At 45.0% G+C, this 21,938-nt stretch overlaps 1 protein-coding gene and 1 non-coding gene across 2 annotated transcripts in view; one reads left to right on the forward strand and one right to left on the reverse strand.

Annotated features, from left to right (window-relative positions):
- Positions 1 to 21,938, forward strand: part of TMEM132D (transmembrane protein 132D) — a 545,527-nt gene that overhangs the window by 448,452 nt on the left and 75,137 nt on the right. Inside the window, exon 5 of the mRNA XM_007655786.3 lies at positions 2,543 to 2,686. Within this exon, the coding sequence (XP_007653976.2) occupies positions 2,543 to 2,686 (144 nt within the window). The remainder of the gene's footprint in view (positions 1 to 2,542; positions 2,687 to 21,938) is intronic.
- LOC114809368 lies at positions 17,692 to 17,802 on the reverse strand. The gene has a single exon (XR_003757155.1). It is a non-coding gene; the product is annotated as a U6 spliceosomal RNA (small nuclear RNA).

The following is a 21,938-nucleotide window of genomic DNA, read 5'->3' on the forward strand; positions in this document are numbered from 1 at the left end:
CTGTGAGCCCCACGTGGGACGACCTGATTCCCCTATGTCTACCCCAGCGCTTAGAACAGTGCTCGGCACATAGTAAGCGCTTAACAAATACCAACATTATTATTATTATTATTATTATAGCGGGGAAGAGACAGAGCTGGGATTAGAACCCAGACATCTGAAACCCAGTCCTGAGTTCTTTCCACCAGATTACCATGTCTGAGTTTTACTCTGTATAACAGAAAGAAAGGAACTAAATGAAAGGAAGGGGTGGTTGTTCTGTGAAGTCACCTTGGGAAGTGTCTCCGGAGGAGTTTAAAAGCACCTTCAGCCTGTAGAATAGCAGAACTATTTTCCAGACCAACAACTGCGTTTCCAATGTTTCAGCCGGGACAAATCTTTGAGGCCCCGCAGATCAAGGCCCAATAGCCGAAGGCCAAAAGGGATATTCCCATTTAAATGGTATTCCTCATGGGCTTTTCTAGTGTCACGCTGCATCTGTCTCCTCGCTCTGACTCCCACCTGGACCTCGTAGAATGAGTCTGGTGGAGAGAGAGAACCCAGCCAGCTTTGATGGAATCATTGTGGATCGCTCAAGGATGCCTCAAATCCGTCAGTTAAACCTAAAAACTCACTTACAAACACCTCAAGTGCCCTGGTTTGCCAGAACAATGCATTCTGTTTTGAAAACTAGAATTTACCCAAGGCAGATGGGCTTTCTGTTGCCGCTTTCTGCCCATTCCAAAGCCATTTATTTCCCTCCGTGTTAGCTGTAATTCAGAATATTTAAAACGACCATTTTTTTATTTTATTCCGGAAGAGAAAAAAGTCTCTATCCATCCAGTGGTCTAAAAAGTGATTTCACTTCTTTCCCTCAGAAACTGTAGGGGAAAAGTAACAACTCTGCTGTCAGGATTCTAACTTTACACTGCAAAGGCAAAAAAAGAGTGTCTCTTTCTTTAAAGGATGTGTCCATTTTCTAGCAGTAGGGCATAAAGGATAGAGCCTGGGCTTGGGATTCAGAGAGTCATGGGTTCTAATCCTGGATCCGCCACTTATCTGCTGTGTGATCTTGGGCAAGTCACTGAACTTCTCTGTGCCTCAGTTACCTCATTGTAAAATGGGGATGGAGACTCTGAGCCCCACATGAGACAGGGACTGTGTTTATCTCAATTTGCTTGCATCCACCCCAGTACTTAGTACAGTGGCTGGCATGTAGTAAGCGCTTAACCAATACCATTATTATTATCATTTTTATCCCCGTTCTTGAGATTATAGAAATCTGTGTCTCTCCCATCTCCTACCCAAAAGGCAGCAGAAAGCACCATCTCCTTCTGGCTAGGCCAATTTAATCTCTTATGTTTCCTTTCCCAACTGGGAACCATTTAGAAAATGAGATGTTAGTATGTTGAGGGACCATTGGAACCTTGAAGATAATTCCTCTAGTCAAGGAATGTGTTTCTGTTTTGGGGATCTTTTTTTAGTTTAAAGAGACTATATGTTCTGAAGCTACTATTATACTCTAGTGATTTCACTCATTCCATTCATCTTCCAAAATGATTCGTTTACCGGCTGAATTATGACCACCACTGGGGAACTAACATCAACTTTCAAGGCATAATCAATTAATGATATTTATTTTCTGTACACTTTGTGAAGAGCACTATACTAAGCTTGTGGGGAGGTACATTCCATTCAACATGCATTCATTCAGTCAGTCAGATTTATTGAGTGCTTACTGTGTGCAGAACATTGTACTAACTGCTTGGGAGAGCACAATATAACTATAAACAGATGCCCTGTGCACAATTCAGTTATTAGACATGATTCCTGCCCTTAAAGAGTTTATGGTCTAGTGGGAGGATCTTCCTGTCTAAGCAGCACTGAAAAGTCTAACCATGGTTCCAGGTTGGGTTCCACGTTATTCAAAAAAAATATAATAGTATCTTCAGAATTTATATTCTCTCATATCCGCTGAATGTATTATGCATCTACCTTTTGCCAACCACTGTGTGAAGCACTGGGGTAGAAACCGCCAGGCTCATACAATCAGATCAAAGGCAGTCCCCGTCCCACCTGCAATTCGCAACTGAGGTGAAGCAGCAAGGGAGAGCAGTTGTGAGGCGAGAGGGAGGTAGGAGAAGTTTGGGTAGAAATGAGACGCAATTCGTTCGCAGAGACACTTTTACTGGCCTGGAGAATTTTCGAGTCTGTCGGCCTGGCTGAGAGTGACATTACGCATGCTGGATCTCTGCATCTCTGTCTTACGTCTGACTCTGTCTTGTGTCACGTTGGACTAATTTGGTGCCTTCACTTCTCGGCTCTTCTGCAACGGCACCTCTTTCCTCCTCATGTTCTATCTCCTGATAAGCTCCGGTGGGAGCGCTGAATAATTACCAGTAATGATAGCTGTGCTTGTCACATTAATCCCACTGCTGCTGAGGGTCAGGATTTCCCCAAGTTGATGTGAATTTAACTTTCTACAGAGGGAAGGCTGGGAAGAGAGAAATGGGCACAAGTCAGAAGCAAAATAGTAAACATGAAGTTTTGTTTGGCCTTTCAGGAAGCAGAAATCTTGAATACGGCCATCCTCACGGGGAAGACAGTGGCGGTGCCTGTGAAGGTGGTCTCTGTGGAGGAGGATGGAACAGTGACAGATCTGGTGGAGTCCGTGGAGTGCAGATCGTCTGATGAGGACGTAATTAAGGCGAGTCCATATCTTTCCTGTCCCCGTGGAAAAAGGTCCTGTCATGTCAGCTTCATTGATCCTCTACCCGATGGGGCATTCATTCCGTCCCTTGGGCTTAGTTTCATTCCATTCTGCTGCCTAGCTGTTTAAAATCGAGATACCATATCTCCAGACCGTAGAGTAGAAATGGAAGAACTGGCTGTGTTTCCTTTGTTCTTTCTCTTTAAAGTGCTTTCTCATGGAATTTTCTACTTGGTAAGTGTTTGCCAATCATCTTTACTCCCCATTACAGCCCTGAGTGGTTGAGCTTTCTGATCTGTGGTTGAAGGGATCGACACGCACACACAGAAATGTCCTTTCGCATTAACTCTCTAGCTAAGTGCATCCTCTAGTTTGGTTCAGGGTTGCGGGGAGGTTGCGGTCCTGAAGTTCAATCTGGTAGCCTGATTGTAATGGATTTTTTGTAGCCTCTCTCTGGAATGGTTTTCTAGCACAAACTATTCTTAAAAGATCAATTGCAGCCGAGAGTGTACAATTATTTATAGCTTTGATTTATGGTGTGTGCCAACTTAGCGAGCGGAAGAGAAATCCTATCCTGTTTCTTGCCGGGGATGTGTGTGTGGGGGTGGAGGGGGATTCAGCCACTGCCTCTCATCTCTCATTTAAATATGGTCGACTCCTTCGTTCCTCCTGTCTCCTTCTTACTCATCTTAAAGTGAATGAAAAACTGATTCAAAGCAAAGAGGCAATGGGAAACGGGTTGGGTGATGGCACTGAGAATCTCACTCTGCCAGGAACCACATAATAAACTTCATGCCACAGGAGGAAAATTGGTTTGTGATTCCAAGTGGCACCCACTCAGGCCTGGTGGAATCCCGATGACAAATCAAACCCAGGACCTACATTCATCCTTTTTTTAAAAAAAACAAAAAACTGTTACATGTTTGCAAAACAACCTTGACAAAGAAATTCTATTTCTTCCGCTGCTGCTATCTCTGGAGCTTTCAAGAATCTAGTCTCTGTCTTCATTCTGAATGTGATTAGCTTCAGAAACACCAGACCTATTTGCATCATAAACAGTAAAACCTCACTAGAATGTGCACAGTCATTAGCCAAGAGATTAGACAGTGGGTAAGCAGTTCTGAGGAAGCGGATGGTGTCTCACTCCGTAGACGCTAAGCTTCTCGTGGAAAGGGACTGTGTCTACCAACTCTATTGTATTTTCCCAAATGCTTAGTGGAATGCTCTGCACACAGTAAGTGCTCAATAAATACCCCTGATTGGTTGATCGATCGAATGACTTGAAAATCTGGACGGTAAAATGGTAGGTGTTCTTATAAGACGTATTACTTGGAAAAGTTTATTTGATGCGGCAAACTCTGACCACAGTCCTTAAAGCCCAGGCAGCTCTGACTCTGCTTTGGTAAATTTGTAAATCACAGTTTGGAAGATGGCATTTCACCTCTGTCATGATTTCTGCTGCATTTATTCCGAAAGGAAAATTGGCATGATCAATCCATTTTAAGAAGAATGACAAGACAATGTTCCCTTGCTGTTTGATTTTACTCATTGGAAAATAGCAGGGATTCCTCCTCCTCCATCCAAATGCCAGGTACATTTAATGCACGGAATCCCCTGAATCCTAACTACTTAATCATTGGAAGGCAGAAGAACTGCCTTACCATTTTAGATGAAGCTGAAAAAAACCTAGGGCATTAAAAAGCGTGGTGCATCAGCTTTAAGTGATGTGAGTGAATTTTGCTTACTGTGATAGCTAATAATAGTTGTGCTATTTGTTAAGTTCTTACACTGTGCCAAGCACTGTGTTTATGGCCTAGTGGCAAGAGCAGAGGCTGAGGAGTCAGAGGACATGGGTTCTAATCCTGGCTCCACCACTTCACTTGTGTGCTGTGTGACCTTGGGCAGTTAACTTCTCTAGGCTTCAGTTACTTCATCTTTAAAATGGGGATTAAGACTGTGAGCCCCTGCGGGATGGGGACTGTGTCCAACACGATTACTTTGTATCTACCCCAGGGCTTAGTGGAGTTCTTGGTACAGAGTAAAAGTGCTTAACAAATACCACAATTATTATCATTGTTGGATACAACACAATTACACATTGTGTAACACATTCCCTTTTCACCTGAAGCCCACAGTTCAAGGGCGAGGGAAAACAGGTATTGATGCCCATTCTGCAAATGAGGAAACTGAACCACAGAGTAGTTAATAATAATAATAATAATAATAATAATAATGGTATTTGTTAAGCACTTACTATGTGCCAAGCACTGTTCTAAGTGCTGGGATAGATACAGGGTAATCAGGTTGTCCCACGTGAGGTTCATAGTCTTCATCCCCATTTTACAGATGAGGTAGCTGAGGCACAGAGAAGTGACATGCCCAAGGTTAGCCAGCAGACAAGTGGCGGAGCCGGGATTAGAACCCAAGTCCTCTGACTGGCCCAAGATCACCCAGCAGACAAGTTCATTCATTCATTCAATAGTATTTATTGAGCGCTTACTATGTGCAGAGCACTGTATTAAGTAAGAGCTTGGAATGGACAATTCGGCAACAGATAGAGACAATCCCTGCCCAATGACGGGCTCACGGTCTAAACGGGGGAAACCGACAGCAAAGCAAAAGAGAACAAAACAAAAACAAGACGACATCATCAAGATAAATAGAATCAAGGGGATGTGCACATCATTAACAGAATAAATAGGGTAATAAATAATATATACAAATGAGCACAGTGCTGAGGGGAGGGGAAGGAGGAGGAGCAGAGGGTGGAGGGGGAGCAGAGGGAAAAGGGGGGGCTCAGTCTCGGAAGGCCTCCTGGAGGAGGTGAGTTCTCAGTAGGGCTTTAAAGAGGGGAAGAGAGTTAGTTTGTGTTAGCAAACTAGTTAATTTGCTAACACAAACTAGAGTTAGTTTGTTTTAGAGAGTTAGAGTTAGCAAGTGACAGAGCTTTGATTAGAACCCAGTTTACCACCTCCCAGTTCTGTGATCTCTCCACAAGGCCAGGCTGCTCCGTACACGATTATCATTAGCGGTATGGAAGGCTTTTGTTGCTGGTTTTCAGCTGTCGTATGTAAAGAAGAGTATCAAAGCAACTTCCTTAATGTGGAAGTAAAGCAAATTAGGATCCTTTGAAAATACCATAAATACACAATGTTATAAAAATGAGTGACAGGCAGTAGAACAATCTTGTTCATTTTGTCAATTTACTGACTGTGTAGTCAGTGCTTTAGAGGTTCTTAAAGATCTCTAAGAGTGTGTGTGTGTGTGTTGTTGATTTATCCCTCTGGCGATTAGCCCGAAAGATCCCGGCGTTTGGATATAGAGTCCTGAGGCTTTTCTAAACCTAAATGATTCGTAGGGCTAGATTTACCTAGCTTATTGTAAATTTAAATAAAATAGTAATAGCAATAGAAATGGCAGCAGTGGGAAGCAATGTAGCCCAGCGAACAGAACGCGGGCTCGAGAGGCAGGATATCTGGATTTCAATCCCGGCTCCACGGCTTGCCTTCTGTGTGACCCTGGGGAAGTCACTTAATTTCTCTGTCCCTCAGTTTCCTCATAAATACTAAATACCTGCTCACCCTCTCTGTTTGACTGTGAAACCAAATGGGGGACAGGGAAAACAGAGGACCTTGCATTGTCCTCGGTGCTTAGTATGGAGTTTGTCACACAGGAAGTGCTGAACAGATACAACTATCAATAGTAGTGGTAATAGAACTGAAGATTAAATTTGCCCTCGCCGGCCTTGCGGACTTTACGGACAATTCTTCTAATATCACAGGTACTTCTAGGGAGGTGAGATTCCCCAAGATACCAGCTCCTTAGGAGTAGAACTCACAGGGCATTGTGGGGAAAATGACCCCAAATTACCAACCCTGGTAAAATGCAGTAGTCCAGCTGATGAAATGATTTTAGTTGCTCCCAAATTTTGCCGAGTAAATTTTTGCCACTTCTATATTCTCTGAGGCCACCCCAAAAACTTATAATGGGCAGATCTCTGGACCCCTCAACACCCACCTCAGCCCCTTTCGCCAACAAAGAAGAAAGAACTTACCTCACCAATGATCTCTGCACGGCCTTGTCGCTCTTGTGTCAGCCTCCCGGACCCCTTTTAATAGTCCCGAGGGCTTGGGGGTTGTCCTGACCTTGCAGTCAGAGCTGCTCACCATCTGCAGATTTGGCTTTACAGACCTGCACGGAGTCTCTTAAGGCCAATACAGTCACGGAGATTTACAGTCAGAGCGGCAAACTGGCGCCCAGTGGAAGTTTACCTCTGAGTTAGGGGATGCAGTTCTGTGGAGAGAAATAAGAAACCGTAGCGAGTAAATAAACAACTGGAAATGCCTAGAACTGAGGAAAATGAAAGCAACCCCTTTGGAACTGTTTGTAAGAGCACGCATTGGTGGAGGTGTGGACGGCTTTGTATCCATTCAACTTTGTCCTTATCATATTTGTCTTGTGTGAAGTGGAGGAAAGCAGCCAGATATTCCAGCATGCCCCAGGTTTTCTTTCAGGAATCCATGCAGGTTTCCATTTATCGGAACAATGGCGGGTGCAACCTTGAGGTAGGATGTTTCTAATGGATTCTTTTTCTTCAGTATGACTCTCCTTTACTCTTGATCAACTCTTTGTTCCCGCCCCTTGGGTTAGGCAAATTGTTCGTTCAGAAGGAGGATCCGAGGCTCCAAATGTCTCACAGTGCCAAGTTCATGGCTGAACTTCACCATCAATGTTGCGATGTTTCCCAAGCTAAGTGTAACAAACTTGTTGACTGTTATGAAGAGGGTATGAGCCATATAATGAAATAGTGAGTTGCTTCTTAAGAGGGCTAAGGAAACAAGGAAAGCGAATAATGCTCCTGTCCCTAGAGTTACATAAAAATTGAGTTTTGAGGAAGCACCAGATGCTTTTAATCTCATTTTTCCTAGGGTACTGTTTCATTCCTCCTACCACCAGCAGTGGGATTTCCTTTGCTGGGCTTGCTATTGCCGGAAGGAGCTTTTTTCTGAATAGGGTTAAGTGTGGGCCTCTGTCTCCAGGGAGTTTAGACTCTAACAGGAGAGACAGACACAAAATAATTTATAGATAGCAGGAAGAAGGCCCTAAAGAGAATGTAATGATAATGATAATAATGATGGTATTTGTTCAGCGCTTACTATGTGCCAGGCACTGAATTAAGCACTGGGGTGGATATAAGCAAATCGAGTTAGGCACAGTCCCTGTCCCACGTGGGACTCACAGTCTCAATCCCCCTCTTACAGATGAGGTAACTGAGGCACAGAGAAGTGATTTGCCCGAGGTCACAGAGCAGACGAGTGGTGGAGCCAGGATTAGAATGGGGGGTAAATTAACAAGGAGGCCGAAAATGTAGAGGGAGTGGAAGATTGCAGAGATGATAGTTGAGACGCTGAAACTTAGGAAGAAGAAAAGTTAATTGGGAAATCTTCCTGGAGGAAGTAGAATTTTAAAAGGGCTTTAAAGATGGGGAGAGCTGGAATCCATTGAATTTGAAGGGGCTGGGGAGTTCCAGGAAGAAAGAAGGGCATTATCCTGGAGCTATAGTTAGGAAGTGAGAGGGTTGAAAATGAGTCTTGGTGAGAAGGTAAACTTGAAAGGAAGAGAGAGTGCAAACTGGGATGTAATGGGATAAGAGAGAGGAGTAAGGGGCAGAGAACTGATGGAGTGCCTTAAGGCCAATGGGCAGGAGTTTCTAACTGATTCTGAGAGAAATAGGTAACATTGAAGGTTTTTTGAGGAGGGGCGATACATCTGCAGAATGAGATTTTAGTGAGATGATCTGAACGGCAGTGCATCGAGCTGGAGATAGGGAGGGAGTTGAGGAGACTGATAAAGAAGCTTAACCCAGAATACGATGAGCGTCTGTCCCTAAGTGGTGACTGTTTAGGTGGAAAGGAAGGAGCAGGTAGGAAAAATGTTGGGGTTGGAGAGGAAGGGGCAGATACGAGAAATATTGTGGAGGAAGCCACCAGGATTTAGCAACAGACAGAACATCACTGCTGAAAGAGAGCCAAGAGTAATGGGTAATACCAAGATTGTGGACTCTGGAGACAGCGATGATGGTGGTGTTATAAACTGTGATGGGAAAGTTAAGCAGAAGAGAGAATTGGAGAGGAAAGGAGAGGTGTTCAATTTTCCACATAGTAAACTTAATTCCTTTTCCCATCTCCCAGGCCAGACCAAACATAGCACTCTGAAGACTGTAACTTTCTCTCTTCTTGGCAATGGGGAAAGTTACAGGGATGAGCACACACTCCCAACCCTCTTTTTAAATTGCTTTCCATGCCAGGAGTCAAAAAATGGGGACAGGCTCCAGGATTTGGATAAAAGAGTAGGGAGTTGGGCACAGAAATCCAAGTAAAGAAACACCAAATGGCATGGCAAGTTGTGGTAAGGATGGTTAATTCCACATCAACCTTTTCAGCTAAACTGGCATACAGGACTAAATTTACTTAGAACCAGTATAACTGATGGTGATTATAACCCCCACTATTCCACTATGCTCATCCAAATAAAATGTCCTGAGTTAAAACGATTTCCCTTTGGTACTCTTCCTCGTATTCCTCTACAAAGTTCGTATTCACTGTCCTTTGCAAATCAAGAGCCAAAAGTCATCCAGATAAACTGGACATCTATGACAGATGGGCATCAGCAAAGCAATGTTGTACCGAACTGAAGTCTGCTAAGTCTATACAGGGATTACATGTTTCATGTACTTCTGCTTTTTTAAAAAAAAAAATTTAACAGCAGCTAAATCCTAACCCACTGAAATGTTTTGTGGAATGTATTGGATTCGTGTTCTGCGCAGAAAGTTAAAGGTTTTTTTTCCATTCAAAGTTAAAATGTTAGCGTTCTCCCTGATGATTTACGGAAGAAGAACTTCCTTCCATTGGCTCTAATGTGTCATGGAGCTCTGTACTCACACAACACATTGTAAATATATCCGAGACCTTCATGTACCTACCGCATGTGCTTCAAGCATAACTTTGTATCTGGAAATATTGTTAATGAAGATAGAGGTAGATAATTAGTACCCAGCCTGCAGCATGATCATATCATTAGAGACCTTGCCCCCGATACTGTAGACTGAAATAATTAAGGAAAAAGAATTTGCAAAAATGTTCCTGTATATCACAAAGCTAAAGGTTAGGCTAATCTAGGGAAAATGTTTTTCATTTTATCTCTACTTTTTACTGTTTCCTAGAGATTTTCTGTATTTCTGAAGTACTTTCTACCTGAGGATGTTTATTTGAATTACAGAGGTTAGTCAGGAAAGTTTCCCCCAAGCCTTCCTCTGGGAAATGGGATTCACTCAGGAGGAAACAGAAGTTCAGAAAGAGAAAATGGCTTACCCAGGGAATCAGAGAGCTCAGAGTGAAGCAAACTGCCCTGGTGAAAAGAGTACAGACTGGGTTTCTAATCCCAGCTCTGTCCTTTGGCCGTTATGGTCTTGGGCGAGTCACTTAAATCCTCTGTGCCTCAATTCCCTCATCTGTAAATTAGGGATACAATACTCGTTCTCCCTCCCTCAGACTGTGAACCCCATGTGAATCAGGGTCTGTGTCCAATATGATTGCCTACCCCAGTGCTTAGCATATAGTGAGCACTTCAATACCACAGTTGTTGTTATCATACCAAAGTGCTTAGTACAGCACTTTGCACACAGTAAGTGTTCAATAAATACAATTGAATGAAAGTAGAGCCTTAGGCTCATGACCTCTTGCTTCTGCAGTGTCATCGTTGAGTCCAAGTTCCTTGCTAAGAAACAATGATCGTATAGGAGAGGTCTTGAAACGGTCACGCACATAATTGGTGTGATCTTCAAATTCCTTGATTGTGCAAAAAGCAACCTGACCCATGAAAAACAGCCACCAATTAAATGGGACCCATACCCACCTGCAGTCATAAACCCATCAACTCGGGCTGAAACAGCTCAAGCAGCATGAAGAACGGCAAGGACGGCCTGGCCCCTTTGCTCATTCCTCAATAATAACCTATGCGCCGAGCATTTCATCCCCAAAAAAGCAGCAGGCGGATATGGATTATTGGCCACGGAGAGAGGATTTCTGGTCGAGACTGCGCTGCGTGGAGCAGAGGAGAGCTAATGGATCTGACATTTTGGAAAATTTCTGTGCCCAGAAATAAATCAAACCCTGAGCATTTGTGGTGCTTTGGGTGCTGAGAGATCCAGCTTAGCGCAACGAAGCAGTTAACCTATTGACGAATAGCCTAGTGGCCTGTAAGAGTAAATGCTGCTTCCAGCAGTGCCACCCTAGAAGTAGGTCATTATTTAAGTTTGCAGAAAAACTGGTTCCCAGAACGCAAAGCAATTATATCTTTTGCTGAATTTTGCTGCAATTCCTCCGTAAACATCTCACTATGTAAAATTCCCACTTAGAGCTTTCGAGTTTCAAAATTGACAAACCTCACTAAGCAAAACAATGTAAAACTCCCCCAGTGTTTCCTGTAGAGGACTGAAGAGACGGAGGGAGTCAGGGCTGGAGAGGTGGGTTTGAGAATCATCCATGTCAAGATGGTAGTTGAAGGCATGGGAGCGAATGAGTTCTCCGAGGGAGAGGGTGAAGATGGAGAATAGAAGGGGACTCAGAACTGAGCCTTGTTGGGCTCCTCCAGTTAGAGGATGGGAGGAAGAGGAGGAGCCAGTGAAAGAGACTGAGAAAGAGTAGCCATGATTCAGGCGACAAAACGATGGCCCCGGATTTGAATTTCAGAAGCAGCTCTGTGGAAGTACTCCTCCAAGGTGCGTGCGGTAAAATTCCCCAGTGGGACTTCAAGGAACTAGGTTGCCCAGGCAACAGGTGAAGGACTTTCTAAGGGAACACCACGGCCCAATAACGAAGTGCTCCCCTGTAGAGGAGCATCGTGGCTTAGTGGATAAACCACGGGCCTGGGAGCCAGAAAATAATGGGTCCCAATCCCGGCTCTATCACTCGTCTGCTGGGTGGCCTTGGGCAAGCCACTTTACTTCTCTGTGCCTCGGTTACCTCATCTGTAAAACGGGGATGAAGAACGTGAGCTCTGTGTGGGACATGGACTGTGTCCAACTTGGTTTGCTGGTATCCACCCCAGCACGTAGTACAGTCCCTGGCACATAGTAAGTGCTTAACAAATACCATTATTAGTATTATTATTATTAGAAATGGCCTAAGGAAATGCTGCTGGAAGGACTCTAAGGCAGAGGCCATCTGTCTCGTGGACTGAAAGGAAAGAAAAAAAGATTCTCGCACTTTAAGCAAATGGAACGGATACCTGAAAAACCCGAGCTGCTGTTTAATCTCTACTCACTTCTCAGTTGAAGTGACTTAGAAAGGAAGTGCCTGGCACCCTTCCCTGATCAGGGTGTACTCGAGGGAGTTAAAGCAGCCTCAAAGCTCTCCTACCAAAGGACTCAGAAAGCTTAGTGCTGTGTTATTACTCTTCAGCAAAGTGCTACAATATGTCAGATGAATTACTGTCATCTCAACCCAATTCGGAGTTTTTCTGGACTCTTCTCAGGGCAAAATAACTTCATTATGGGTGAGGTTTTTCTCTGCCTTCTCGATTATTTCAGGTACTTTATGCACTAAATTGCACAGCAAGATTTCTTAAAATCATTGACGGGGTACTTCATTTTAAATAAGGTGTATGGCTATGCATGCTAGTAGGGAACAGTTGAATTCATTTGTAAAAAAACAGAAGAATTTGGCCACCTAAAGCTGCCTAGGGTGGATGGGTTTTGAAACTAGAAAAGGATTTCTCTTTGAATAGTCAAATTAAACAAGATCTGTCCCGATCTAACTTGGTTTCTGCTTTCTCTGTTTTCACAAAACAATTCAATCTAAAAGGCAGTTGTTTTTTACCTGACTTTGTGTGACATTTTCTTACTTGCTGCTTTTGACACCTCTGCTTCAGGTGTGGAAATATTTCCTCAGGCCTGAAACACACCCTGTTTATTTCCGTCAGATTTTTATTTACTTTCTCAGAGATTATGTAATCAGATTCAGGCCCTCTTTATCCCTGGCAGCCAATTTGCGTTTAGCCCTTGCTTTGATATTAGCATCTCTTTCCAAGCTAATCTGTGAGTTAGAAATCTGGACAACTGTACATCCGTTCTCTCTTCCCCCACGTTCAGCTAATCACATTTCCTAATGATCACACCACAGATGATTTTACAAAGCAAGGTGGTGAAAGGAACTGCGTGAAGCAGGAACTATGAGATCATAGAAACAGATAGATTTATGACCCAACAAAGAATGAGAAAGTCACCATGGAACTGCAAAACCCTTAGACCTAAGGCCCAGGTGGTTTATACTTTTTGACACTGTGCATGCAGACTGACGGGGAATGACTTGCACTTCTGTTCACCCAGATCATTAAATTCTGTTTAATCAACGCTTTCCAACCAAAAGACTTTTTTATGATATTTGTTTAAACGCTTACTATGTTCCAGGCACTGTACTAAGTTCTGGAATAGATACAAGCTAATCAGGTTGGACACAGTCCCTGTCCCACATAGGGCTCACAGTCTTAATCCCTGTTTTACAGATGAGGTAACTGAGGTGCAGGGAAGTTAAGTGACTTCCCCAAGGTCACACAGCAGACAAGTGATAGAGCCAGGATTAGAACCCATTACTTTCTGACTCCCAGGCCCATGCTCTTTCCACTTAGCCATGTTGCTTCACATTCTTCCAGACATTCTTCCAGGACCATGCCTACCCCATCGTCAGTGGTATTTATTGAGGGATTATTGTGTGTAGGGCACTGTACTAAATGTGTGAAAGAGTACAAGTATTTAATTTGTGTGCCAAATCTCCAGATTGCTTGGTGCTACCCAATTCCCAGCAGTGGCCATTTTGAAAGCGTTTGGATCAGGATTAGGATATTCCAGTAGAAGTCCTCTTGAAAGGAATTGGGGAGGGTAGGACAATGCCAATAGGCAGATTTGCGTATTGAGAGTAAAATGTTGACAGTCACATCTGGGTTTTCATTGTGGTCATTGCTGCTTGAAAGGATGTGGATCAGAATTGTTCCACCTGATTTTTTTGTTGTTGTTGTTGGTATTTGTTAAGTGCTTACTATGTGCAGAGCGCTGTTCTAAGCGCTGGGGTAGGCACAGGGTAATCGGGTTGTCCCACGTGGGGCTCACATTCTTCATCCCCATTTTACAGAGGAGGTAACTGAGGCACAGAGAAGTGAAATGACTTGCCCACAGTCACACAGCTGACAAGTGGCAGAGCCGGGATTTGAACCCATGACCTCTGACTCCCAAGCCTGGGCTCTTTCCACTGAGCTATGCTGCTTCTCTATTTACCTCTTGAATCCCGGCTTCCAGGGAGAGCAGCCACTGACCCCTGGCCCATGGCTAGCACTTGTGATGAACCAGAGTCGCTCTCCACGGGAATCCAATGGGCTAGGAACAATCTGACTGCCCAGCAAGTGTTTATTCATTCAATAGTATTTATTGAGCGCTTACTATGTGCAGAGCACTGTACTAAGCGCTTGGAATGAACAAGTCGGCAACAGATAGAGACGGTCCCTGCCGTTTGACGGGCTTACGGTCTAATCGGGGGAGACGGACAGACGAGAACAATGGCAATAACCTTCATACGCTAGAAAAGCAGGCCCAGCCGATCTCTGAAGACCAGAGGCAGGGAAATATTTCAGGAAAGCGTAAAAGACACTGCAATGAGTAGCTCATGCTGAGTGTATAATTCATGTCTTTAAACCTCATATCCAGTTGCCTTTGGACAAATGAACCGCTAACCAGTTCAATGGGGGTAATTATTAAATCCCATCCTGTGTAGCAATCAGGATAGTACAGGCAGCCTTACAATCAGGTGGGGATGGGAAATACAATTCTGTCCAATTTAGTAGAGTGTGCTGCACAAAGTGATTAATAAATTCTACTGATCTATTACTTGATTTATTGATGAAAAGTCCTTTTACCTAAGAATCTGAACAAAGCCTAGGAAGAGCTCACTAGACCGTAAGCTCCTTTAGGGCATAGGGACAGGGATTGTGTCCACATTGTACCTTACTAAGCGCTTAGTATAGTGCTCTGCAAACTATAAGTGCTTAATAAATGCCACCGATGACTGATTGATTTGTCATGTTGTTTTTTCAGTAGGAAAACTGAGGCACGGAACTCCAAAGGCATTTCCTCGGGGAATTCTGTGCTTTTGACCAAGTTAGCGATGGATAGAAAGCACTGACCTCACTCCACTGGAGTGTCGACTCAGGGTAAACAGGGAACGTGTCACTTCTCTGATTTGGACATTCAGTCAATCCCATTTAAAGAGTATTTATGGTGTACAGAGCACTGTACTGAATGCTTGGGAAAGTATAACAGAGTTGGTAGGCATTTAACGAACGCTTACGGTGTGCAGAGCACTGTACTGAACGCTTGGGAAGTATCACAGAGTTGATAGGCGTGTTCCCTGCCCGCAATGAGCTTACAGTCTAGAGGAGGGGATAGACATCGATATGAATAAATAAATTATGGAGAAGTACATAAGTGCTATGGGATAAGATCTAGACCTAATGGGGTAGCAGATTGGATGGAGAGGAAAGAGCAGATTTTCGTGACGTTTTGGAGGTTGAATTGACAGGATTTGGTGACAGATGAAAAATGTGGGTTTAATGAGTCGAAGATAATGCCATGATTACGGACTTGTGAGACCGGAAGGATGGTAGTGCTATCTACAGTGATGGGAAAGTGATGGGGAGGACAGGGTTTGGAATGGAAGGTAAGTTTGAGGGGTCAGTGAGACATCCAAGCAGAGATGTAATAAAGGCAGGAGGAAATGCAAGGCTGCGGAGAGGGAGAGAGATCAGGGCTGGAGATTTAGATCTGGGAATGGTAGTTGAAGGCTTGGGAGTAAATGAGTTCTCCAAGGGAGTGGATGGAGATGGAGAATATAGAAGGGAACCATAACTGAATAATAATTATGGTATTTGTAAAGCGCTTACAATGTGCAGAGCACTGTTCTAAGCGCTGGGGTAGACACAGGGTAATCAGATTGTCCCACGAGGGGCTCACATTCTTTTTTAATCCCCATTTTTACAGATGAGGTAACTGAGGCACAGAGAAGTTAAGTGACTTGCCCAAGGTCACACAGCAGACAAGCGGCAGAGCCGGGATTAGAACCCATGACCTCTGACTCCCAAGCCCGAGCTCTTTCCACTGAGCCACGCTGCTTCTCAGCTGAATCAACTGACTCTTGAGGGACCCCCAAGGTCAGAGGATATGAGGCAGAGGAGGTGCCCCTGAAGGAGCCTGAGGATGGGCAGCCGGAGAGAATAGTGTCAATGTCAGTGAAGTAATAATATTTCCAGGAGAAGGGGGCGGTCGATAGTGTCAGAGGCAGCTGAGAGATCAAGGAGGATTAGGATGGAGTAGTGGCTGGTGGATTTAGCCTGAAGGAGATCATCCGTGACCTTTTTTCCAAGCACTTAGTACGGTCCATTGCAGCCAGTGGGTGGTCAATAAATACTATTACTACTTATCATCCTCCTACTATTACTATTGCCCCTGTTGATGAGGAGGAGTTGGAGGTCTTGGGCAGGGAACGAAATATCCAAGTTTGATGAGTATTTCTTACTTTCTGAATATAATAACGTTGGTATTTGTTAAGCGCTTACTATGTACAGAGCAATGTTCTAAGCGCTGGGGTAGATACAAGGTAATCAGATTGCCCCACGTGAGGCTCACAGTCTTAATCCCCAGTGAATATGGCGATGGAGCAGCCAGTCTTCGATGCAGGATGCCGTCGATCAGTCAGTGGGATTTACAGAGCGCTCACTGTGTGCCGCACACTATTCCAATGCCTTGGGAGAGTGCGGCGCCCCCCCAAGACCACACGTACCTCGTCCTGTCAAACACCACTCTTTGTAAAATGAACGATTTCTCGCATCCCTTTCTTACGCATCATCACTGGCCATGTTTTCTGCCACTGAGGTTGGTTACACTGATGTTCCAGCTGCAGGTCCATTACTGAACAGGAGAGTTAATTGTCCCCGAACCTGCTTGCCAATAGCATTAGCATGTCACCTCTCATTAGTAGCAGACGGTTTAGGCCGGATCTAAGCTCTTTATTAATAGGTGTCTTTCTGTAGCAGCTGGTAGTTTAATTATACTACTTATTCATACCGCTCTACGGGAAGTCACTGGTTCCTTCAGTTTGGGAAGTTTGTTGTGGCCTAACAAAGCTCAGGGCCCTTGGCATGACCTAGTGGATAGAGCATGAACCTGGGAGTCAGAAGGTCATAGGTTCTACTCCTGCCTCTGCCACCTGCCCGCTGTGTGACCTTGGGCAAGTCACTTTACTTCTCTGTGCCCAATTACCTCATCTGTAAATGGACTGTGTCCAACCTGATTCGCTTGTATCCACCCCAGTGCTCAGTACAGTGCCTGGCATATACTAAGTGCTTAACGAATACCTTCATTAATATTATCATTTACTGGCCGGTGACTAGAGGCAGCCACTTCTACAGTGTAGGCAGTTTCTAATTAATCAATATTTTTATAAATGGATTCCTTTATAAATATGATCCTGAAAAAGCTACTGGCCAGATTGAATTTGGATATTTTTATAGGTGGCTTTGACCACTGAGCCCCACTTTGATAAAGAAGCAGCCTGCCTTAACAAATACCATTATCATTATTATTATTATTATCATCATCATCATCATTATTATTATAAAACCAGATTCTCTGTCAAGGGTTAGAGTTCTTAGTGTCCTACTCCCATCCTCCTCATCCTCTTTATTTTCAATCAATTAATTAGAGATTGTCTGTGGTGTGACCTTGGACGAGTCACTTGACTTCTTTATTCTTCGGTAACCTCATCTGTAAAATGAGAACTAAAACTGTGAGATCCATGAGGGACATGGACTATGCCTGACCTGATTACTTTGTATAATAATAATGATGGCATTTGTTAAGTGCTTACAATGTGCAAAACACTGTTCCAAGTGATGGAAAAAAAATTATGGAACGCTTGACGAATTTGTATGTCATCCTTGCGCGGAGGCCGTGCTCATCTTCTCTGTATCGTTCCAATTTTAGTATATGTGCTACGTATCTACTCCAGCTCTTAGAATTGGCACGTAGTAAGAGCTTAAAGAAAAACCTCTAAAACAAAGTTCTAGCGCACTTATTGTGTGCAGAGCACGGTACTAAACGCCTGGGAGAGTACAGGACAACAAAGTTGGTAGATACGTACCCTGCTCACAGCGATCTTACGTTCTAGACGGGAGCTTACAGTCTAGAGTTTGCCACACATGGGTTCGGTGGAGCTGGGCTGTCCGGCAGTGGTCCCGCATTTCTCGTGTTGTGTGCCGACCGTCACTAGGGGCCACAGATGGTTAGCCATTTTGCCATCCTTAGCCTCCTTGAGAGACATAATGTTGGTATTTGGTATTTGTTAAGCGCTTACTACATACTTCCAAACACTTCCAAACACATATGTGCCCTAACTGAGAAGCCATGGTATTCTCCATGGAAGAATTTTGAAGTGGGGCGGTGGGGATTATCTTCTTCGTTCTGTACCCCAAGGGATGTAATGATAATAATAATAATGTTGGTATTTGTTAAGCGCTTACTATGTGCAGAGCACTGTTCTAAGCGCTGGGGTAGATACAGGATCATCAGGTTGTCCCACATGAGGCTCACAGTCTTCATCCCCATTTTCCAGATGAGGTCACTGAGGCACAGAGAAGTGAAGTGACTTGCCCACAGTCATACAGCTGACGAGTGGGGGAGCTGGGATTCGAACCCATGACCTCCGGCTCCCAAGCCCGGGCTCTTTCCACTGAGCCACGCTGCTTCTCTAAAAGCCTACAGCACCCGGTGTTCCCAGGCGGTCTCTCATCCGAGTACTAAGCAGGCCCGACCCTGCTTGGTTTCCGAGATCAGACGAGATCGGGCGCGTTCAGGATGTGGCTGGTGACTTCTGTGGCCGGCTCTGCAAGACCATGGGTATTTTAGGGGGAAATGTATTCACTTGCACTATCCCTTTCTCATCCAAATCTCCCTGGAACAATCCAAGTGCTTAGCATAGTGCCCAAGTGCTTAGTACAGTGCTCTGCACACAGTAAATGCTCAACAAATAGGACTGAATGAAATCTAATAGGGAAAAGTGCCAATTTAAGAGAGTTCAAGTTAAAACAGACCACACTTACAATATTTTAAAATTTTAAACTCTGTTTTAGTTTTATAAAATGCCGCTTTCAACTTTGCCACGCTAGACTCCTTTATAACACTTGCTCCAGGGCCAGGACAGAGGAGGTAGGGGGTGGGATAGGGGATGTTGATGGTGGTCCTTGGAAGCCACAAACAAATAGAGAAGCAGCTTTAAATGGTGGGAAGTTGAAAGGGGACAGAAGTGACAGAGTGGGAGAAGTGGGGGGACAAGGTTTGAGTAGGGTGGGAAATGTGACTTAAACACCAGATGGAGTCATCAGGATGGATGGAGTATGTAGTTCTAGGTTATTTTGGTTAAATTAAGGTATACAATCTTTCCCATTTGCAGCATCGTTCCTGTGAGAAAACTGGTTTTCTGTTAGCTGTTTTCAGGAACCGACTGGGTCGCAGTCACGGAGACTACCTGTGCTCAGGTTTAGTTCACTAATGAGGTGCTTTAACCAACATTTAATGTTGGTATTTGTTAAGCCCTTACTACGTGCAGAGCACTGTTCTAAGTGCTGGGGAAGACGCGGGATAATCAGGTTGTCCCATGCGAGGCTCACAGTCTTCATCCCCATTTTACAGATGAGGTAACTGAGGCACAGAGAAGTTAAGTGACTTGCCCACAGTCACCCAGCTGACAAGCGGCAGAGCCGGGATTCGAACCCATGACCTCTGACTCCCAAGCCCAAGCTCTTTCCACTGAGCCACGCTACATTTGAGGAGAGAGGGCTAGGCTGATAGCTGTGGCAGCCAGGAAAGGCTCTCGTTATATCCCGGCTAGACTACTTTGTCAGCCTTCTCTCTGACCTCCCTTCCTCCTGTCTCGCCCCGCTCCAGTCTATTCTTCACTCCGCTGCCCGGCTCATCTTCCTGCAGAAACGCTCTGGGCACGTCACTCCCCTTCTTAAACACCTCCAGTGGTTGCCTATCGACCTCCGCTCCAAACAAAAACTCCTCACTCTAGGCTTCAAGACTGTCCATCACTTGCCCCTTCCTACCTCTCCTCCCTTCTCTCTTTCTACTGCCCACCCCGCACGGTCCACTCCTCTGCCGCCCAGCTCCTCACTGTCCCTCGGTCTCACCTATCCCGCCGCCGACCCCCGGGCCACGTCCTCCCGCGGTCCTGGAACGCCCTCCCTCCTCACCTGAGACAATCTAATTCTCTTCCCCTCTTCAAATCCCTACTTAAAACTCACCTCCTCCAAGAGGCCTTCCCAGACTGAGCTGCCCTCTTTCTCCCTCTGCTCCCTCTACCCCCCCTTCACCTCTCCACAGCTAAACCCTCTTCTCCCTCCTTTCCCTCTCCTCCTCCCTCTCTCCCATCCCCACCCCTCAGCACTGTATTCGTCCGCTGGACTGTATATATCTTCATCACCCTATTTATTTTGTTTATTTTGTTTAATGAGATGTACATCACCCTGATTCTATTTAGTTGCCATTGTTTTTATGAGATGATCTTCCCCTCGACTCTATTTATCGCCATTGTTCTCGTCTGCCCGTCTCCCCCGATTAGACCGTAAGCCCGTCGGAGGGCAGGGAATGTCTCTATCTGTTGCCGATTTGTACATTCCAAGCGCTTAGTACGGTGCTCTACACATAGTAAGCACTCAATAAATACTATTGAATGAATGAATGAATGAAGGGTGTCAGCTCTGAGGCAAGGACCCAGAAAGCCTCCCCCATCGTCACCAGCTGACATCACGCGCCAAGCACCATGTGACTTAATCCCAAGGGTCACCCATGTGCTCAAGCGGGGCTCAGTCTTTGAGACCACTGATAGTTCACTCTGGCCACTCAATCATATTTTTTGAGCACTTACTATGTATGGAGCACTGTACTAAGCACTTGGGAGAGTACGATATAACCGAACTATCAGCCACGGTCCACTCATTCCCATCCTGGGCAGCCCTGGGGTTTCCACTGGGTCCTGGGAGGATGGGGTAGATAAGCCAACCTATCTCCCATGTCCTGCCTCTGGCCTAGATGCCCTCCCTCCCCGAACCCATCAGACAATTACTCTCCCCCCGCTTCAGACACTTACTGAAGACACATCTCCTCCAAGAGGCCTTCCCTGACTAAGCCCTCCTTTCCTCTTCTCCCACTCCCTTCTCTGTCAACCTAACTCGCCCCTTTATTTATCTCCCTTCCCGGCCCCACAACACTTCTGTACGTGTCGATAATGTATTTATTTATATTAATGCCTGTCTCCCCAGTCTAGACTGTAAGCTCGCTGTGACTGCTGAAGCAGCATGGCGAAGTGAATAGAGAATGGGCCCGGGCGTCAGAAGGTCATGGGTTCTAATCCGGGTTCTGAAACCTGTCCGCTGTGTGACTCTGGGCAAGTCATTTCACTTCTCTGTGCCTCAGTTACCTCATCTGTAAAATGAGGTTTAAGACTGTGAGCCCCATGTGAACCAGGGGCTGGGTCCAACCTAATTTGCTTGTATCCACCCCAGCAGTTAGTACAGTGCTTGGCACATAGCAAGCGCTTAACAAATACCATAATTATCATTATTATCATTATTATGGGTAGTGAATGTGTCAGTTTATTGCTATATTGCACTCTCCCAAGCGCTTAGTACAGTGCTCTGCACACAGTAAGTGCTCAGTAAATATAATTGCCCGACTGTACTGAGCACTTCATTTTACCCTCTGATCCTGGGCCGGGGAACACCCCAGCGTCTATCCAGCCCCCAAGCTCGTCACGTCGGGCAATCCTGCAGCCATAAGCAGGTTGCTGGCAGAGGGGCAAGGGGAACACAGACCCCGACACTCCCAGGGAGACCTCGCTGATCACCTGGCTCAGCACCCCATGGAAAACCACTGCCAAAAACACGTCTACCCGGGCTCAGAACGGATGGAGTTTCGCCAATCTGGAAAGATTACAATAACAAGATCTGGTTGCCAATCCCCTTTTCACTGGATTGAAAGCATTTGTGCACTTAAGTAATGTGTAGGTTTTGCTGTAGACTCAGGCTTCAGATTCAGAACGAGGAGCACATCCAAAATTATTTTTACCCTGCGGAGACAAAGGCTACAGCA

This window comes from Ornithorhynchus anatinus, chromosome 2, assembly GCF_004115215.2.
Source record: "Ornithorhynchus anatinus isolate Pmale09 chromosome 2, mOrnAna1.pri.v4, whole genome shotgun sequence".
Lineage (NCBI taxonomy): Eukaryota > Metazoa > Chordata > Mammalia > Monotremata > Ornithorhynchidae > Ornithorhynchus > Ornithorhynchus anatinus.